The sequence below is a fragment of the Mustela erminea genome, chromosome 1 (genome assembly GCF_009829155.1).
Source record: "Mustela erminea isolate mMusErm1 chromosome 1, mMusErm1.Pri, whole genome shotgun sequence".
In the NCBI taxonomy this organism is placed as follows: domain Eukaryota; kingdom Metazoa; phylum Chordata; class Mammalia; order Carnivora; family Mustelidae; genus Mustela; species Mustela erminea.
In genome coordinates, this window is record NC_045614.1 from 101,624,217 (window position 1) to 101,646,728 (window position 22,512).

Consider the following 22,512-nt stretch of genomic DNA (forward strand, 5'->3'; position numbering starts at 1 on the left):
ATTCATTCATGTCATAATATGGGGTCAAGCAAGATTTTATTTTTACAATGACAATTAAAAAATGCACTTAAACAAACAGAAGTCCTCCCGATTGTTTAAAAACAATTCTATTTGGAGGGTAAAATATATTTTAAAACACACTGACTTACCAGATTTCAACTGTCAGGCTGCTGACTACTGATGTGAAAGTTTGTATTTAAAAATATCACAAACATCTTTAACAGTGAAAATTTCAATGTGATAAGTTCCATTGCAAAGCAATTTTCACCTGAGTAGATTTTGAAATTTAGTGCTCATATATTTGGGGGGAGGTGGGGAAGGAAAGACCCACTTGTATAAGATACTGAGTTTAGAGTTGATTCTTTCACACAGATAACCCAGGGGGTTGAAGAAACATCTGTTGTGACCTTCCCAGGACACATGATGCCTTTCTCCTGGAAATTTGTTCTGACATTAAGAATTCTCAGTATCCACAATATTTCCATTTAGTTACCCATTCAAGCATAGCAACCCAATTCATTCAGTTTTATACAACAGTGTCTACATTATATACATGTTTAATTATCAATAGGAAATAGAAAATAAAAATTTACAGTGACTGAGAAAGGTCAGAAAATGGGATAGGAAAAGTAATACTGTATAATCAGAATATCCTATTATCCTACCAGTTTTAATGACAGGGTTTTTCCTTTATTAGTTGAAATACAAAGAAGGCATAGGGGATCCCAGGAAAATAACACTATATATCAGAAAATTCAACGTGCTCCACCATCAGGATTTCCATCACACATTTAATTTCTTCTGTACAATTTTTATAAACGTGTTTTTCTTTTCAAAATCATCAGATATCCAGATTAAATTCAGCACTACACAGTATGCCCTTGAAGTAAAATGAGGTTACCTGCTTTATTTGGATACCAAGTTCCCTTCCAGACAGCATTAAAATAAAGACAAGACTACACAGATAAAATCCAGTATAATTCAAATCCAACAATGAAAAATTTCCCCCATATTGTTGCAAAATTCGTTCTACTGAAATGCTTTGCTACAATAATAAAAAGCATACATTACATATAAAAGATACCAGTGTACTAAAAAGTGACAGAAGTGGACTAGCAAATCCTTCAAAGCACATTATTATATAAATGACTAGCATTTAAAAACATTTCTCCTATAAAATGTAGGTCATATACATTTATAAATTGGCGGTTTTATTTCTAAAGCAGTGATGTGTGTGTTCAAATAGTTAGCTGTTCTGTACAGTATAATATCTACTCGATTCAAACTACAATAGGTTTGTCTTTCTTTGTATTGAAGTTGAATAAATTCATCTGATCAGCTGAGAAATCAAGCTTGAAAAATAAGTATCTAAAAATCAAAGTAGAAAGTTTAGAATTATTGAAATGTATCTATGAAATATGAAGAGAACTATTTCACAATGGAGCTGAAGTCACCTCAAAACTTATGGGCTTGAATCTAAAACAGAAACAAATATTAAAATCCAAAGCAAACCACAAAGTTAGGTAGCAGTACAGAAGCAGGAAAAAAACAAAACAAAACAGAACAACACACCCCCTTCCTTCAGTGTGATGGGCACTAAGTTTTGCGGTCTTCCTCCATCTTGCAGAAGAGTGGTAAGGCCATTCAATGCTTAGTGAAAGTGAGTACAGATGAAGTCAGATTTAGCCTGTCTCCCCTGCAACTTCAATTATGCTGTGTAAACAGTGTTATGTTCCAACAGGAGGAACAATGGAATTTGCTTATAAAAACTGATTAAAGAGAATCATTATTAAATGAAATAAGGATAATTACTCTGAAATGTTTTTAGAACTTTCCTGATGCTACTTGTAAAGTTAGCACTGCTATGTATTATTGCTTACATACAGTACAACATCATATGCCTTCTAACATAAAGCAGTACTGTGATTTGTTTGTACATATTTACAGATTCTTAAAAACAAGCTGTAAAAACATTACATACTTTCAGACAATACAAATTAGCACATTGGTACTCACTTCAAAACAAATGGAATGCATAACATTAATAAACATCATAAAGGAAGACTCACATAAAAGTCCTTGATTGTCAAGACACGTTTATATATAAACTCTAACTGTGCAGAATTAAAGATTCAATCATAGGTACATCCTTATTTGATGAACCGTATTTACAGCATGGTATTGCATAAAAAAATAAAATAATGTTTACAGGGTTTTACTTTTTTATCCATTGGATTAAAGAAAGCAACAAACACAATAAGAAATGTTTGTCTGCTTTAGTTTTGTTTCCTACCAAAGTTTAAGTGAAAAAAAGGAAACATACGGTTTTATTTGCAGAATATAGCAAAAACAACTGGAAAATTATTTTCCCTGAAATAAAGCAATTTGAAACGGAAAAAGTTTAAATTAAATTGCAGTGTCAAAAAGTTTCTCATTGATTATAATAGTGCTTCTTCAAGTAATTATACTGTGAAAAAAACAAGTTCTACTTTAAGATGTTCTATGTCTAAGAAATGTAGTACTACAGTAATGCCTACTTTTAAAGTTTCCCGGCTTTTTTTTTTTTTTTTTTAAACAGCCCTTTAAAAACTCAAATTGGTAAAATGAAAGAAGTGGCGAAAGATCTAACCTAGCTGGCACTTTGCAAGTTTCTCTCTCCTGTGGAAATGAAAGCCTACCCTGAGCACAAGACCTCTTTTGCCTCTCAGCAAGGGAAAATTACCCAACCACTGACAGTCCTCAGCCAGAGCTAAAAGGATGGGTTTCTCTAGTACCAAGTAGAAAATCTCCAAGTAGATCCAAAAGATTTAAGAGCCACTCAAATATTCTGAACCAAATGAAATATGTGTACAATAAGATGTTAAAAAAAAAAAAAAGAAAGCTTTTAGAAGATGTTTAACAGATACTCCCTCATCTAACACAAATCTGTTTCCAATCTTCAAACATGAGAATAGGTCCTAAGTGAAAAAGCAGATCTCACTCACACGACCAAAAGCTCAATGGTATAAGAGCATATTTTAACAGAATAATTTGCTCACTCAGAGAAATGAGAAACACAAATTGCAAAAGGGTATCTCATATCCTCAATATTCTGAACTATGGCAGCACAAAAGGCTACTTACTTTTACTATTAATGCCCAGATAGAAATGAAGTAACTTTCTACACCCAAGTGGGGAAACCCAGACTGCTGAGATGTTTATCATATGATGATAATACAAGGTAACTCTGGTAGGCGTTTAGAATTTCACAGTTAAGAGAGGGATGACTACTATACTTAAATGGTGAATCAGTAAGTTATGCCAAAGTATCGCTTTTCTCAAAAATGCTTATAATGTGGTAGAAAAGTCTGCCATTATGTAGATTTAAAGAAATGTGTTGAAGACAGGAATGCAACACCTGCACTTCTGCTTGCATAACTACCATTTGCAAAGGCCTTCCTTCCTTCCTTAGCTTACCCTAACTGCTCAGCAGTAGAGTCACATTCTAAAAACTGTGCTGGTGATGTTAAAACAAACAAAAAACTGGATATTGTACCAAGAACCACATCAAAGTTGTTAACAGAACAAAATTTTTGACCAGACTCAAAATAAAAAATCAACCCAGGAAATAAAGGCCTATTAACAAATAGTAGTATGAGAAAAATACAAATGCCTATATAGGATGAGCACAGTTTCATCTTTAACATCTCACCTGAACAAAGCCTTCTTGCAATTGTGTGATGTGTAACACAACACACATCATTCTTAAAAGTCAATAATGGCAGAACTTAAATATCTACTTCAAAGAAGTCTAAAATTCTTGAAAAATTTGGCAGCAAAGAAAGCTGTCAAATAGGAAAATTAGTATTTCAAGCAAAGCTTAATAACCAAAGTACAGACGAAACCACATTAAACATAATTTATACTCATTATCATAAAACACCAAAATATTCAAAATAATGTAAAAGATGTTAAGGGTGGATATTTTCTTTGTTCCCTTTCTTTATGAGAACACTCTTGGGATAATATTAAATAAAAGAAAAAATAATTTAAGTGTACAACATTCTATACTGAAATAAAGACTGCAGATCTACAGGGCCAATATAAATGTTAAAGTGGAAATTAGCAACAATAAATTTTCACCTTCCAAGGATATTAATTTTCGATTATCACTGGTGCTACACATCAGTATGTGCATTGTGACAAAGTTGTTGGAAATAAAATAAACAAAAAGCTGGAACAAATTAAAAAGGATAATAATATAACAGAACTGTTATTTTCCAAAAATTGTAACTTTCCAATGTGTAACTCAAACCGTCATTCTTTAGAAAAGCATATATACGTGTTTATATAAAAGCACTATTTATTGTACCATGCTGTATTATTTTAAGACAAAGTATAAAAAAAAAAAACATTCGTGGTATAAGGATAAAGTCTGTAGTTTATTTAGATTTTGAAATGCAACAAAAAGTTTCCGATCACTCATCTAGCTGAAAAAGAAACTGTAGTTACTAGAATTAGTAAACACTTTTGGTTTGTAAAATTGTAATGAGCAGTGTTCATTAAAAAGTAATTCAAGATAAAATAAGCAATTAAAATGCCCATTTCTTTAGTTTCTCTGGATACTGTTTAATTATCCAATCTATCAAGATTCTAGAAAGAGAAGGATTAAACCAGGTTTTACAGTTCCAAAGATATCCAATTTCCTTTTATTGCCAAAAATTAAAATAGTCAATTATGAGATGATTATGACACAACCATATCAAACCTAAAAATCTAATTTTTTTTTACTTTGAGAAATCAAAAATACCAAATAGATTCTAAGTGCTCTATGTTAACTGAAGTGTATATGTAAAGTAAAATACAATTAAGCTTTAAAACGTGGAATATACATTTTGTGTAAGCATTATGTTCTTGGGAATGTAATCTACAGAATATCTTTTTACTAAAACTTCAAAACCTTGATACCTGCACATGAAAAATCATAAAAAATATCTAAGTACAACTGTACAAAGAAACTGACACCAATATGCATACTTCCATAGAGAAGTGAATGCTTCAACAGTTATGTATTTTGGTAAAAGTTCTGAAAATATGCATATTTTAAAAGTAATTAGGCTTTTAAATAGTGGAATCTTAGACTAACAGATTTTTATTACCTTTTTTCTCCAAAAAAAAAAAAAAAAGTCAATATAATGCAAAATGAAAATCAAGGGTATATGGCATATCATTCTTTTTAAAAGGTGTTTTCTTGGTTTCTTTTTTCCCCCTACAGGACACGCTAATTTATTTAAGCCATAATCTCTTGACATTTAAACTTTTAAGTTCACTCTGTCTGTAAAGTATACTCAGATTCCCTGCTGAAGTGCAATGACTATGCTGAAAAACTTAGAAACAGTATGAGTAAATTTCACACAATTACTAATCTCCTAAGAATGTACAATGTTATCAGTTAGGAAACAATTGTGCGAAAGTCTTTTTTTTTCCTTTTAAACTTGGTGTAGGTGGAATAGCAAGTTTCTGTTCTAAAACAAGTAATGCATTGCTTCTATAAAGGTGACAACATGTAAGGCAGTTCAAAGAATGCTGACTAACCAAACAAAATGCAGTTATTGGATTATCTTGCTATTCATATCAGCTTAACTTGTTTTAACGCATTGCTCTTAAATCTGTACAGCACTCCATTTTACACAGAGTAACCCCACTCTTGATTAATCTGTTCTAAAGTGCCAGTATTATTTACACTTTTTTTTAGCCAAAAGTCTGGCCAGTTGTGGCATCAGGTGAAGATGTCATCCCAGCTCTATTATCATTTACATTCACCAAGGGAAATTCTGGAAATTCAGCACTTGTCCCTGGTCCCCGAAGGTTCACCTGTCCATTGGCAGTGCTAAATTGAGTAGCTATTCCAGCTCTAGATCCATGATATGGAGCACGGAAGGGCTGTTCAAAGGAGCTCATTTGGTAAGCTTGGTGGACAGGCTGAGCCTCAGCTTTTTTCTGAGAAGTCACTTGATCCAAAAAGTCCTGTGTTGATGTGGCAGAAGCATGGTTTGTCTCATCACCTGAAAAGGGAAACGAGTGCTGTGAATCACCAACTATTAGTCCAAAGTGGGACTTATCTGGAGTTGTTCTTAGTGGAGAATTCATTCCTGATCGAAAGCTGTTGATGGGCATGGCTGCATAGACTTGCTTGTCTATGGAAGAGAATGCTGGCTGATTTGGAAGGGTCTGGTTATCAGTCACAAAGTTAAGGCTCGGGCTATTCAAATAGGCATCATTTTGGCTAGTTCTGTCCAAAGCCTGCTGCAAAAATTTTGAGTATTCCTGCAACATGTTGGCTTTATCTGATGAGGATGCTTGGGAGCTTGATCCAACATTCTCTCCCTGGGTGACCTCAGGGACTTCTGAAGAATTTATTGATATGCTAGAAGTCACCTCAGTGTCCGCAACACTGAAGGATATCTCATGCTGTCCATTAGCTTTATGGGAGTAATGATCCAAGAGAGTCTGCAGTACCTCATCTGGAATAACATTTTTGTCATGGTTACTCTTAATCTCCACATTCAATGCCTGTGAATCTAGTATAGACGCCGTAGTACTTTCGTCAATGACACTTGCCACAGCCGCTTGTGTTACAGAAGGCTGAGAAGCTATAGTACCCACATTCAGCGCATATTCCCTACTATTGTTACTTGCTGCTTGAAGATACCGCTTCTTCTTCAAAAATTGCATGGCATCATCATAATTAGTGCTACTGTGCACAGGTTTACTGGGCCCCTCTTGCAAATTATCAACCTGATCAATGTCAGCGTTGCCTTCTGAGTCCAGCAAAGCTTGTTTATCCACGAGTTCAAAAGCATACTTTGAAACTTTGCTCTCTTCGTATGTGGATAAAGGCGAAATTGTTTGATTTTGCTCCAGTGGCTGTTTCAGACTTCTCTTACTATTAATTTTTTTGAGAACCAACTTAGGTGGATGTATTTCTCCTGATGCATCTTCTAAATGCGATCCCCCAACTGAAGAATGTGGCATTTCAACAGCATACTCCGCTACCATATACTCATCTTTTACTTTAGTACTTGAAGAATAAAGAGGCAAGTAATCATTTTTGTCTTTCTTCAGGTCAGACTTGTCCAAAGCACTCTCTTTGTCCATCCCAGATGATTTTTTCTCAGTTTTCTGCCTTTTCTTTTTTGGCAGTGAGTTATCTTTTGGTGATGTAGAAAAGCCAGAATCTTCCTCAGAAGTCAGAAGGCCACCTTTGATGGCACATCTGTTTAGTTTTTTGTCATGATTTTCATGGCACATACGTTTATGTTTCAATACACGATCTGTTCTGGAAAAATACTGTCAAATTCAGATTTTGGCAGTCAGTTTTTTGTTTTAGTTTGTGTTTTTCGTGAAGCAAGAAAAGAAAAGAAAAAAGCAATTAATATGAAGGTAGATATAAGTATAATAAAATAAGAAATTCCAAACTAATTTGTTCAGCCAGTTGTCTAGTATAAATCTGATCAGCAGCAGTGGGGAAGTTCTTCACACGGTTCTAGTAGTAACGTTTTCTAATTTAGTTTAAAAGAATTATTTTATGATCTTAACTAGGATTGAAGAATTTCAATGTCTATCATACCTCAACAAAGTGATTAAAAAAAACAACAACAACAACATGCAAAAACGAAAACAAACATTTCAAACCACCCCTTACCTGTAAACAGTATTCACACTGGTAAGGTTTTTCTCCACTATGAGTTCTCTTATGCCTTTCCATGTGATATTTTTGTATAAATCTCATACCACATTCATCACAGCGAAATGGTTTTTCACCTAGTACATAATATAGAAAGTTTAAAACAAAACAAATATTGTAAAATAATGAATTACTTTACCACAAAAATCTCTAAATAAATGGCTCTTAAAAACTGCCATACTTTGCTCATTTTAAATGACAAAAACTTGCTCCTATATTAAATGTATCATCCAATGTAATTTGTAAAAAATATTTTGCTTTACAAAAACAAAAGACTGGCATGTGCCGTTGGAAAGAAAAGACTGAAGGCAGGTATATTCAGTTTCCCTACCTTTCTATGTGTGTATATAACATACTCTTTCCATGAAGACCAGCAGTACCAGGAACTCAGAGCAATGTTAACACTGTTTCAGTAGAGTAGCTGATGCTTTACATCTTTTTTATTCAATTATACAAAATAATGTTTTAGAAAATTCTTTGAAAAAAGAAAATGTTACCCGTAGATAGTTCAACTCAACTCTTGGGTACATCTTTTCAATTCCTCATTTCTTTTCAACAATTATTATGGTTAAATGAAATATGAATCCTAGGAAATATTCTTAAAAATCTAATTTATTAAAACATTAAAGAACTTAAATTAGAGACTAAGTTTCAAAAGGTGTGTTTATACTGATCCTTTTTTCTTAACCCAAACCAGCATTTCTCATGTCCTTTTGGGGAATGAATCAAACTGAGTACTGCTAATCAGACACACAATTCCTGCCTCCACCCCCTCCACTTTATTTTTTTAAAGTTTCATAAGGATTGATTAGCTGTAAGGAACCATTTCTATGAAGATCTAGAATAGATTTTACTGATAAAACCACAATCAACAGAAGGATGTGACAGTAAGTTATCCTGAATAATACTTTTTTGGGAAGCCACTGTTTCAGACATTCAACCAAATCTTACTGAATACTTGCCCTCTCTACCCATAACCCTGCTGTAGGAGAATAAAAGTATAAGATCCATTACTTGGCCTCAAAGAGCTTAAAATGCTATTGGGAAAACAAGATAATACATTATAGAGAGACAACTAATAAACTATGTCAAGCTCTAGTTTACCTTTACAACATTATTTCTCACTACCTCTCCTCTTAGAAAACTTTTCCTCTAGCCACCAAAATACCTATCATCTTGTGCTTTTCTACCTCTGCTGCAGATTCACACTGCTCCTTCAGTCAAGAATGCCCACCTAGGGGTGCCTGGGTGGCTTAGTTGAGAATCCAACTCTTGATTTCGGCTCAGGTCATGATCTCAGGGTCATGGACTGAGCTCCTTGAAGGACTCTGCACTCAATGCAGTCTGCTTGAGAGTCTTTCTCTCCTCTCCCTCTGCCCACCCCTCCCTGCTCTGACTCTCTAAAATAAATAAAACATTTCTTTTTAAAAAGAATGCTCACCTCTGTGTGTTCAAGGTGCCACACTTCCTTCAAGTCCCAACCCATATCCTCTGGGATTCTCTGCCCCACTCTTCCAGGGGAAAAGTATCTTTATCTTTTCTAAATTTCCACAGAACTTCATCTGAGCCTCTCCTATAGCTCTCATTACTATTACTGTCATCTCAGTAATTATTTTGTACATCTCTACTCTACCAGATCACATTTCTTTTGGTCTGAATCTGAGTCTAAATTATCTTCACATAACTCAAAATACTTTGTGCAATTTTCAAATGTCAAATGAATAACATAAATGGTTATTACAGTGGATTATTACTGGGGAAAATGTTACTGAGCTGGTATGATTTGGAAAAGCTTCTTGCAAGTATTTAGAATTTAAAGTTAACAGCACCTTTTTTATTTTTTTTTTTTTTAAGATTTTATTTATTTATTTATTTATTTGATGGAACACAAGCTAGGGGACTGAGAAAGGGAGAAGCAGGCTTCCCACTGAGCAGGGAGCCTGACATGGGGCTTGATCCCAGGACCCTGGGATCATGACCTGAGCCACCCAAGTGCCCTAGTAAATAGCACTTTTATTATTTTTTTTAATTTTTTAAAAAGATTTTATTTACTTACTTGAGAGAGAGAGAGTGAGAGAGAGAGCATGAGATGGGAGAGGGTCGGGGGAGAAGCAGACGCCCTGCTGAGCAGGGAACCCGATGCGGGACTCGATTCCGGGACTCCAGGATCATGACCTGAGCTGAAGGCAGGCACTTAATCAACTGAGCCACCCAGGCACCCTGAATGGCACTTTTAAAGAGGATGTGTATATGATTAAAGCCAAAGAAAGAAAATGTAGTAGAAAGTAACAGAGAAACTAAGAATTTAGTTACTGTGAAATGTCCAGGAAAATGGTGCCTAAGAAAAGAATTTAATTTGGTGACGATTACTTGAAACTTTCAAGAATTCAATTTCCATTAAAAAAAAAAAAAAAAAAGGAAAGGAAAGAAAAAAGAATGTGATTTCTGTAATTGCTATGGAGTTACCGAATTTTAGGGCTGAAAGAACCACAGAGACCCCAAAGGCTGATGGTGGTGTGGCAAATGGCTCTAAGCATGCCACCTAGACTTTAGGACAGAGTAGTTCCACTTCTGTACACTGGGGTTTTAAGTAAGGACTCCAAGAGTTCAGAGGCTAGAAGAGCTTTACACAACTAATCAAAGCCACTTATTTCACAAAAAAGGAAATACTGAATTTCAGAAAAGTCAAGGCACTTGGCCAAAGGGTTAGTCAAGTGAATAACTAATGAAGTAATGGAAGCTGGGAAAGAAGACTACTTTTTTTTTTCTGTTTAGAACGCATTTTTTTCTTTTCTTTTTTAAGAAGACCACTTATTAAGAAAGTTGGGAAGTGAAAGAAATGAAGGAGATGAGAAGCAGTAAATTAGGAGGCAGGCAATCCATTCAAGAGATATGTACTGGTAAGGATGGGGAAACTGATTTACCTGAAGCCAGAAAGGAAGGAGCCAAAGAAGAAGAGAAACGAAATACTAGAATAAACTGAAATACTATGGTTAATAATCAAACGACTAAATCTCAGAGGATCTAAGATGAAAAGGGAGGGTACAGGTCATGTTTTAGAAAAAAATAAACAACACTTCCATATTTTGAAATAAAGAATGTAGATGATAGAGCTTATCAAGGTCAGAAGTTAGTCATTTCTCAAAAGTGAGAAAGGACAGAGGAGAAAGTTAGTGAACTGATCAGAATTCAATTAATTCTGCATAGTAGTCATGGATTAGCAGACTTACTTTGTTTAAGATGGTTCATATTCTCCAATTAGATCTACAAATTTCTATAAATCTCAGAAATTGAGAACCTAATCCTAAAATTCATTTGGAAATGCAAGGGATAGAGAATAGCCAAAACAATCTTGAAAAACAAAAACCAAGTAAGACTCACACTTCCTAATTTCAAAACCTAGTACAAAGCTACAGTAATAAGTAAGATAGTGTAGTAATGGCGTAAGGATAGACATATATACCAAAGAACAGAAATGAGAGTCCAGAAATAAACCTTTACATTTAAGGACAACTGATTTTCAACAAAGGTGCCAATACCCTTCAATGGAGGAAAAATACTCTTTTCAACAATGATGCTGGGGCAAATTATCCACATGAAAAAGAACAGAGTTGGACCCCTACTTTAATCATATATAAAACTTAACCCCAAACAGATTAAAGGCCTAAATGTTAGAAAACTGTAAAACATTTAGAAGAAAACATAGAAATATCCTGACCCTGGATTAGGCAATGATTTCTTAAACATGACAGCAAAAGTCCAATCAACCAAACAAAAAATACAATGTAGTTCATAAAAATTAAAAACGTTTGTTCTTCAAAAAACACTACCAAGAAAGTAAAAAGGAAGAAAGGTAGCTGCTGCGGGAAATAGTTTGGCAGCCCCTCAAAATGTTAAAGGATTACTGTATGTCCCAACAATTCTACTCCTATATACATCGCCAAAAGAAAACAGGGACTCACTCAAACAGATACTTGTACCTCAATGCTCATGGAAGCGGTATTCACAACAGCCAAAAGATGGAAACAACTCAGTGTCCATCAGCAGATGAATACATAGGAAAATGTGATATATACCACAATGATATATTATTCAGTCATAAAAAGAAATGGAATTCTGATATATGCTACGACATGGATGAACCTTGAAGAAATTATGCTAAATGAAAGAAGCCAGACACGAAAAGGACAAACATTGAATGATTCCACTTAGATGAGGTACCCAGAGCAGAAAACACACAGGCAAAAGTAACAGAAGTTACCAGGGAGTGGGAGAGGGAGGAAAGGAGAGTTATACTGTTTAATGGTTAGAGGTTTCTGTTTGGTCACACAGTACTGTAAATCTACTCATGCCACTAAATTCTATGCTTAAACATGATTAAAATGATAAACTTCCATTTTTTCTTTTAAAGTGAAAACATAACCCAGGGAAGGCGGAAAATTTGCAAATTATACATCTAACAAGGGCTATATAATCAGTATATGAAATGAACACTTACAACTCAACAGTTAAAAAGACAAATAATCTAAGAATAGGCAGTGGGTCTGAACAGACATTTCTCTGAAGATATGCAAATAGGCAATGAGTACATGAAAAGATGCTCAACATTATTACTCATTAGGGTAATGCAAATCAAGACCACAATGAGATACCACTTCACACCCAATAAGATAGTTAAAATAAAAAAGATAATCACAAATATTACCATGGATGTAAAGAATCTGTCCATTTTTTTTAAAGATTTTATTTATTTATTTGAGAGAGAGAGAATGAGAGAGACAGAGAGAGAGAGCATGAGAAGTGGGAGGGTCAGAGGGAGAAGCAGACTCCCTGTAGAGCAGGAAGCCCAATGCGGAACTTGATCCTGGGACTCCAGGATCATAACCTGAGCCGAAGGCAGTCGCTTAACCAACTGAGCCACCCGGGCGTTCCTGCCCATATTTTCAAGACCCATTTGCAGTTTCATCTTTTAGGTTACATCTGATACATTTCTGGTTCATCTGAGGTTCATGTGACTATCAGTTTTCCCAACACAATTTACTGAGAAGTCCTACTTTTTGTGATCACTTCTTTATCAAAATTGTATACTAGTGATTTCCATGAGTCTATTTCTAGACCTTCAATTCTATTCTGTTTCATTGGTCTGACTATACATAATCCAGAATGAAAACGTTTTGGGACTTCATTATATACTTTATCATCTGGTGGAGCTAATCCCCCTTCTTGTTCTTCCAGTTTGTTTTATCTACTTTCCATATTATTTCAGAATTACCTTGTCTAGTACTTAAGGGTGAGAGGAAAGGACAGCTGCCTGAAATGTTTACACTAACTTACAAAAAACTGGTATCCTTTATGATGTTGACCTTTCTCACCAAAAAAAAGGTGGGGGGGGTATGCCCTCCTCTCATTTAACCAAATTTGGTTTCATGTCTTCAACAGTGTTTTAATGATTTCTTCATACGGGATTTTCCCACGTTTCTTGTTGTTGACACTGTAAATGAGGTATTTTCTTCTATTATATCTTCTACTGTGGGTGTATACAAAATATATGGTTTTCTACTTCACTAAATTTATAAGTTTGCAATAATTTTTCAGTTGACTCTCATGGATTTTTCAAGTATAAAATAATGTTGGTTGCAAAAATGGGTTTTTTGGCCTGTAATATTTTTCTTTTGTGTACTTCTGCTGGCTACTATCTCAAACATCATATTAAAAAGTAATAGTGATAATGTGCTCTATGTCTTATTCCTGACCTTGGCACTTTGGTATGTTTTTTGGATAAAAACAAAAAAATAAAATGAGTGATACATATTTCACTAAGAAAAATAAACACCTCAAAGAAATTTATTTAGAAGAAAACCCCTTTATTGTTTTTCTCTTGAGGACCAGGGCCCTTCCACTAAAAAGAAAGACAACCTATACAGCATTTGAGTGATTTTAAGCATACTTGAGATATAACAAGAAGTTTGTAAATACTACTTACAATTCAGGAAAGCAGTAACACGGGGAGGAAAAAACAAGGTGTTCCACTAATGGTAATTTCTAATACTCAAGAGGCCTGGGATTTCTCTTCTAATTGCTGAGACCACAATTTCTTCCCACTGTGGTGTTTCTCCCTAGTAATTTTAATACTGCACAAATTGAGCCTTTCTCTCATGTCTGATCGTTCTTCACAATTCCTTCCTTTACTTTCTGAGCTCTAATCAAAGTGGCCTTCTTGCAATTCCTAGAACTATCATGTTTTTTCTTTCCTTTAGGATCATTTTCCCCAAAACTCCTCCCCAAACCACTTCTCTGTTATGATAGTGAATTGCAAAGTGCTATATACTCAAGAAATGGTATCTACTGTTCTGATTAATAGGATGAAAGACACAAATATTTTAATAACGAAGTCTTCATAAAATCTAACCTATGCAAAGTTCACATGGCCTACCTAGTAATATATACTGGACAGCAGAAAGAATCATCCATCTTTAGTAAGTCATAAAAAAGGGTAACTATAACAAAATTTACAACAATAAATATTACACTAACCAAAAAACAATCATGCACTACTGTGACAAGCATTATAAGTACTTAAAAATACAGGTTCTACAGCCAGACCAGCTGGGTTTTAATGCTGGTCCTCAGCATTTCTCAACTGTGAGAAATTGAGCATGTTACTTAAACTCTTAGGACTTGATAATCTTATCTGTTAAGTAAAAATATTAATAAAACATGCCTCAGAACCAAATGTTAAATGAGATAACCTGTGGGAACTAATTTAAAAATGAAACCCGGTACACTTAACAGCTCAATAACTGTTAGGTATTAAAAATAGAAACGAAGAGGTTAATTAATAAATGATTATCATTATACTTACATATTGATTATAGTTACAACCCATTAGCTGGGCTATATATCCTAAATGTTTAAAACATTCTTAACTTACACGATAATTTTGGAAAAGGGAAACAAGGCTGATTATTGAAATAAATACATGGGCTAGTAATCATATACTCAGTTATTTCCTTAAAACTTTAGGGAATTTAGAAAATATATCTTTGGCATATAGTCTTTCCAGGAGGTTAAATAGATCATTTATCTAAGAAGAACACATATACAAACATACCTCAGAGACACAGCAGGATTCAGTTCCAGACTACCACAATAAAGCAAATATTGTAATGACATGAGTCAAATGAATTTTGAAATTTCCCAGTGCTATACTGATACTCTATTATAGTCTATTAAGTATGCAATAACACTGTGCCTAAAAAGAGCACATCCCTTAATTTAAAAATATATTACTGCTAAAAAATGCTAACCATCACCTAAGCTTTCAGCAAGTTGTAATCACTCATCACCATAACAAATATAATAATGAGAAAATTTGAAATGTGACTGAAGTGAAGTAAGCAAATGCTATTTGAAAAATGGCACTTAATAGACATGCATGAAGCAGAGTTGCCTCAAACCTTCTTTTAAAAAAAAATGCAGTATCTGTGCAGCACAGTAAAGCAAAACACAATAAAGCAAGATATGCCTGTACTGTGCAGGAAACTATATTCTATAGGAAATAATCTGAGACTAAACTCTAACCAATGAAGTATTAATTAGGTCATTACATAAAAACTGTGAAGCTGCCACAGTAATACAAAGACTGTCAGTTAAATTAAACTGAAAACAAAACAAAAAAACCAGAAGTCTTAATTTGACTAATGAGAAAAGTAGTTTTCCTGGGTAGCAAAATTTTAAAAACAACCTTTCCAGTAGAACAGAATGGCTTTCTTTCCCTAGAATGGGGGTCAGGGAGAAACTTCAATTCTTGCCATTTTCAACTTTTAAAACTGGCAGAGGTGTCTGGGTGGCTGAGCTGGTTAGGCTTACACATCCTACTATTGTTGATTTCAGCTCAGGTCAGGAGCCTGCTTGAGGTTCCCTCCCTCCCTCAGCCTGCCCCTGCCAACTGCCACCCCCAACCCTGTGTGTGCACTCCCTCTCTTTAAAAAAAAATAAAGAAAGAAACATTAGCAATATTTTCCCACCTTAAAAAAATAAGTTGGGGGGCACCTGGGTGGCTCAGTGGGTTAGGCCTCTGCCTTCGGCTCAGGTCATGATCCCAGGGTCCTGGGATTGAGCCCCGCATCTGGCTCTCTGCTCAGCGGGGAGCCTGCTTCCTCCTCTCTCTCTCTCTCTGCCTGCCTCTCTGCCTACTTTTGGTCTCTGTCTGTCAAATAAATAAATAAAATCTTAAAAATAAATAAATAAATAAATAAATAAGTTGGGGTAGTCACCTTCCCCTACAAAAGAAAATGAGGAAAACGTTCTTTCATTTCCTCTACACCTCTTTTCTTTTGTGGAGCTATGAAATTATGTATTTGCACTGAAATTTTTTAAATGGTCTAGTTTCTGTAAGATGAAACAGCAAATGACCGGTGGGGAGTTGTTTTTTGACTTACATTTTTAGACTTCTGCTTTATTAAACAGACAACACTGAAAAATAATCACCTCCAGAAAGAGCAAAATCCCAGCAGACCCTATTCACAATTTTAAAGATTTAAGTATGAGTTGGTCTAGAAATCATATGAGAAAAATAAACGAACACTGTTCGAATTCTAAAAATAAACATCACCACACATTCTACATTACAGAAGCATTTAAAAAAAAAAAACGAGGAGTGAAAATGACAAATTGTAGTGTTTGTATATTTGCAGCCTTGGCAGATACAGTATACTAGAGATTGAACGTCCCAATTTTCATACCTGCCAGCAGTATATATGGGTTCCTAACGATCCACATCCTTCTAAGTACTTGGTAAAGTGTGTATTTTTCATTTTAGCCATTCTGGGGTGTGTTCAAATGGTATCAGATTGCAATCTTAAGTAATCTTCCTTATGGCTAATGAAACAGAGTATCCTTTCCTGTGTTTTCTAATCATCTGGATATCCTTTTTGTGTGTTAAGTGACTGTTCAAGAGTTCTCCCCACTCTTCTATTAGCTTGTCTTTTCCATGGTAGCTTAGTAGTAGATTAGTAGTTCTGTACATGTCAGGCTTAGTTTTCACTTCCTTTTTTAAAAAATTGTTATGTTAGTCACCATGCAGTACATCATTAGTCTGTGATGTAGTGTTCCAATGTTCACTGTTTGCTTATAACACCCAGTGCTGCATGCAATCCGTGTCCTCCTTAATACCCACCCATCCCCCTACCCTGCTCCCTTCTAAAACTCTCCATTTGTTTCCCGGACTCCATTTGTTTTCTTTTCTTTTTTTTTTTAAAGATTTATTTGACAGACAGAGACACAGTGAGAGAAGGAACACAAGCAGGGGGAGTGGGAGAGAGAGAAGCAGGCTAACTGCTGAGCAGGGAACCTGACACAGAGCTCGATCCCAGGACCCTGGGCCCAAGACCTGAGCTGAAGGCAGATGCTTAACCAACTGTGCCACCCAAGCACCCCCAGTTTTCACTTTCTTAATGGAATCTTTAATGAACAGAAAGTCTTAAAATTAATGTAACTCAATTTGTCTATTTTTTCTATCATGACTAATACTTTCTATATCTCAGCTGAAAAAGGTTCTAGTCGTCTTTTCTCCCCCTCTGTGATATTTTCTAGTGATAGCTTCTATTTCACTAACCTTCTCTTTCATTATCTCTATTCTTCCATTAAGCCTATGTTAGGTATACCCTCTACATCAATTATTTTTTCAGTTCTAGAATTTCCATTTTCTTTTTTGATGGACTGCAATTTTCTGGTAAAATTCTCCACGTTTTTGCCTACTTCCTATATCTTTTCTACGATTTTCTTAAAACTTACTAGTCACAGTTTAAAATATAAAGTCCTGGGGTGCCTGTGTGGTTTAGTTGGTTAAGTGTCTGCCTTCAGCTCAGGTCATGATCCCAGGTTTCTGGGATCAAGCCCCACATCAGGTGCCCCGCTCAGCAGTTAGCCTGCTTTCCCTCCCTCTGCCTGCTGCTCCCCTTTTTTGTGCTCTGTGTCAAATAAATAATAAATAAAATCCTTAAAAAAAATAAGTGAAATTTGAAGCCCTTTTCAACTAACTCTTACTACCTCAGCCAGAGACTGTTTTTATTGTCTCTATTTTTCCTCTTAACTTTCTGTGATTCTGTCCTATTAATTGGTATGCACTGAATGCAAAACACTATGCATGAAAAACTGTAGAGGCTCTAGATGATATTAATGTCTATTAAAGAGGGTTCACCCTTTCTTCTGAGCACTTATGTAGGGGTTGAGAACTTAAATCCTCAAATGGATTAGGCCAGTCTGAGATGGGGTTATTTTATAGCAAGTCCAAGATTCTGGCTTTTCAAAATAAGAAATGCTTCTTCTCTTCTCCATTTCCTGTCAACCATCAAAAAATGGCCAGTGACAAGCAAACTGCCTGACTGCTTTAAAACTTAGTAGCACCTACAATACTTCTACAATAGTAGCACCTACAATACTTCTACAATAGTACTTCTAAATTTTTATATAATCTGTTCTAATAGTACCAAGTCCCTATGAATTTCATTATGGACTTTTAGATTATTCACTGTGAATGAGGATCATTGCTTACTGAGATTGTGCCATTTATTTAATACATAATGTGTTAACATCATTTTAATTGTTGCAAAGCATGAATCTGCCAAATTACATTCTATATATTAGAATAAATACAAATAAATTACATGTTAAAAATATTTTCCAAAGGAAATTTATTTTCCCTATGATGTAAATTAAATTCTTTTAGTGCTTCAGTCTGGTATTAAACACTGATGTGAAATTCAGTTTAACCAGTTTTTTAAATAATAGAGGTTACGTAAGAACACTAATCTTACCCACGGAATATAAAAAAGTATTCATATTATTTGAAATATATAATAAAACTTATATTTCATATTAATAGGCAAAAAAATGAAGTCTAATATATCTATCAAATTTTTAGTTTGGATTTCTGCATATTTCAAAAATAACTAATGTAGATTCATTATCATTTTACTTTTTATTTTATATTTACACTTAGAAATATAAATTTAATACTGTATATAAAAATGAAATTAAATGTAACATTACTTTGGAAAATACCAAGAGGTCTTTCAAGAAAACAATGATTTTTCTATTAATTCAAAAAAACAAGTTTATGGGAGAAAAAACTACATATCACATATCTGATATTAAGTAAGTACATAAAGAGCACTCAAAATGCACAATAAAAATAAACAATCCAACTTTTTTAATGGGCAAAAGAATCAAAGAGACACTTAACCACCTCCAAATACATATATTTACATGCAGATGGCAAATAAGCACATAAAAAGATGCTCAACATGTTTGGTCCTTAATGAAATGCAAGTTAAAACCACAATGAGAGACAAGTACATGCCTGTTAGAATGACTAAAATGAAATGTGATGATGACAAGTGCTGTCAAGGATACAGATGAAATGAAAGGCTCTTAAGTTACTATAGAAGGCAAAATGTATAGTCACTTGGGAAAACAGTTTAGTGGCTTCTTACAAAAGCTAAGCATACACTTAACGATATGACCCACAATTCCACTTCCGGGTGGTTTCCCAAGTGAGGTGAAAGTATATTCACTAAACAGCTGTATGCAAATTCTTATAGCAAATGTTTACAGAAGCTTCATTCATAAGCACCAAAAACTAGAAAACCACCGAACTATACCTCAATTGGAGAATTAATGAACCAACTGTGGTATATCCATACAGCAGAAAAATGTTCAGAAATAAAAAAGAATGAAATACTGATACGTTAACAACATGGAGGACTTTCAAATGCACTACAGTAAGTGGAAGAAGTCAGACTCAAAGGTTACCACCCATATAGTTTATAGGATATTTTGAAACAGGTAAAGAATGGGAATTGGGGAGGGGTTAACCTTAGAAAGATATGGAGGAGTTTTGGGGAGTGATGGAACTGTTCTGTATCTTTTTTTTTCTTTTTAGAGAGCAAGAGCACAAGAGAGGGGTGGGCAGAGGGAGAGGGAGGCAGAGAATCTTAAGCAGCTTCTGCACCTAGCATGCCTAACACGCACAGTGCCAAACATGGGGCTCGATTGTAAAACCCTGAGTTGTAAATAACAGTCAGATGCTTTAACCTACTGAGCCACCCAGGCACCCCACCCTTTTTAAGTAGGCTCCATGCCCAGTGTGGAGCCTAACGCAGGACTTGAACTCATGACCCTGAGATCAAGACCTGAGCTGAGATCAAGAGTCGGACATTTAACCAACTGAGCCAGCCAGGCACTCCCTGTTCTGTAGCTTGATTGTGGTGGTGCTTACACAAATGTATATATTTATACATTCGTATACATACTGGATACACTAAAAAATAGTAAAGTTTATTGTATGTAAATTGTACCTTAGTTTAAAATAATTTAAAAAAGAAGTCTGAAGTCAAGAAAACATACTTCCCTTAAGATGAAAAAGGTAATGAAAATTTAAACATCTAAATGTGTATCTGTATAAAACATTAGAAAAATTCCAAGCTATTTTGCAAAATAAATCACTATTATTAGCCCATCTTCCTCCAAAAGATCAAAACTTTCCAACTCATTGATGAAAACATTGGTACTAGGAACTAACTCTGAAGTTCTGTCTTGATTATTTTGATTTTCTCGGTGAAACAATAATCAGGCAATCAGCTGAAAGTGAGAGGGCAAGAGGAAATGTTGGAAGTTTATGAAAAGGAGAAGGTATGAACTATTCATTTGAGAGAAAAGTAGTCAAGCTTTTTCGGTAAAAGATCAGATAGTGAATATTTTAGGCTTTCAAAGTCCTATAATCTCTGTTACAACTACTCAACTCTGTTACTTGTTGGGAGAAAACAGCCACTGATATTCCATAAAGGAATGGATATTGCTACGTTTCGATACAATTTTAATTATAATTAACAGGGAGCAGGTGAAACTGCCCCCTGGGCTGAAATATGGACCCCATCTAGATGACTGGACTAAGGAACTACGTGCTTTCCAGCAGGCATTAAGGGTCCTGCTTAACATTTAAAGTGACCCTAATTCAGGATAGCTTTCTATTTTATTCCAGAGATTGAGGAAGTTAAATTTCCCGAAGTTGTGATTTAGCCAAGTGAGTATTATATATGAGAGAGAGAGGAAAAAGTGTTGAGTGTAAGTAAGAGAGTGGTTATGATAAATGAGGACAGAATTTAAACTGAAAAGGAAAAGAGATGATGAGGAAAAGGAATGCTAGTGAAAGGGAGGTAGAATCACTGGATTATAGGTCCTAGTAGAGACAAAAGGCTGTTAAAAACTAAGTAGAAGAAGGCACCAGCAGAATTGATAGGAGGCAGTGCTTGGAAAATGAGAAACAAATCAGGAAGAGATTAAGGTTTGGTAGCCACTAGCCTAAGGTATGACCAAGTGTGAAGCAGAATGAATGACAAGATCGTCAACAAAGCAGAGGTCTAAGAGCTGAAAGTAGGACGTTCAAAGAATAAATTTTGACAGTAGTCAGCAAACTTGTCTATGAAGAGCAAAAAAGAGCCAGATAATAAATATATTAAGCTTTGTGGGTAAAGAGGTAAAATCAAGGATATTGCACACATACTTATATACCAAAAGAGAAAAAAACTTTCACATATTCTTACTGATGATATTCAACACATCATGATGGTAATAATGATAATAACAGAATAAATATAACTTCAGCCTCACAGATGTACTAATGATAAGACTGGAATTATTCTTTATGAGAGGACATAGCATATCACTGAATTGGGGTTCAAAGTTAGTGTTCCCTATCATCAAAGTTGATTACAAATGTTTATCTGCTAATGCTGATCTGTAATGAGATTTTACATATTCTTTAAAACTGTTTTGTCACAAAAACTCTCACATTAATCCAGAAAAATTTAATTTTAATTAAAGTGTCATTCATCACTTGGAAGGCATTTCTAGAACTCTATTAGATTCTTTTCTTGATATTTGCCTTTTGCATGCCATTACACTGCAGATTAATTACATCCTACTGAAGAGGAGGTAGAATTACGGTTTAATGGGGGCGAAATATGAAAATTTCTTTTGCACTGACATCAAGGTCTAAAATCAGATGAAAATAAAGTTCAAGGTTGGAAAACGTTATCCACCCCATATGTGTGTGGGAATGGAGATTTTGCTTCTTGTAACTTTTAAAACATAGCAAGTGTATAAAGCAGTATTTTGTGATTCAACATTAGCAGCTGTGAAAACAACTTTACAATAGAAGTTTAACTATAAGCATTGCTTTCCCCTCATAGTATTAGGTTTAACTAAGAAACATTTTCAAATCTTCAGTAAAAGCTTATTTCCAAAGCCATTTTCCAGTGTTTTATAAAATAGTGGTTGACAGTAGTTCTTCTCATTCTGAAAAACTCCCAATGAAACTTGACCAATTCTAACATATTAAACTGCTGTGCAGTCAGTAAGTCAGGATATTCACTTCTGTATCAGACAAAAATTCATGGGAACAATAATGGTTAAATCCATTAGACCAAACAGATTATTGCTGACACTACTGGTTCATGGACACATAATAAATTCAAATGTTTTCCACAAAGTACTGCTCATGTAATACAATGAATAGTCCATAAACTTTAAATGCTTTACATTTTCTCAAGCTTTGTAAATTAGTCCAACTGAACATTTTCAGCTCTACACATACTTCCCCACCATCAGCTGTTAACACATCTTAGTGGAGTCCACTTGGGATTACATACTGAAATAACGCTTTCTCATGCATTCTTTTTAAGGAAATAAAACTATCTTTATTGAGATTTAATTCACATACCATG

At 34.7% G+C, this 22,512-nt stretch overlaps 1 protein-coding gene across 8 annotated transcripts in view; it reads right to left on the minus strand.

Moving 5' to 3' along the window:
- Nucleotides 1–668: 668 nt before the first annotated feature.
- The window catches only part of ZNF148 (zinc finger protein 148), a 120,107-nt gene continuing 98,263 nt past the window's right edge, over nt 669–22,512 (minus strand). For all 8 annotated transcript variants that reach the window (XM_032335846.1, XM_032335797.1, XM_032335836.1 and 5 more), the window contains 2 exons: nt 7,685–7,803; nt 669–7,329 (listed from right to left, as the gene is read on the minus strand). In XM_032335846.1, the coding sequence (XP_032191737.1) occupies nt 5,731–7,329; nt 7,685–7,803 (1,718 nt within the window). In that variant the 3' untranslated portion in view covers nt 669–5,730. The remainder of the gene's footprint in view (nt 7,330–7,684; nt 7,804–22,512) is intronic.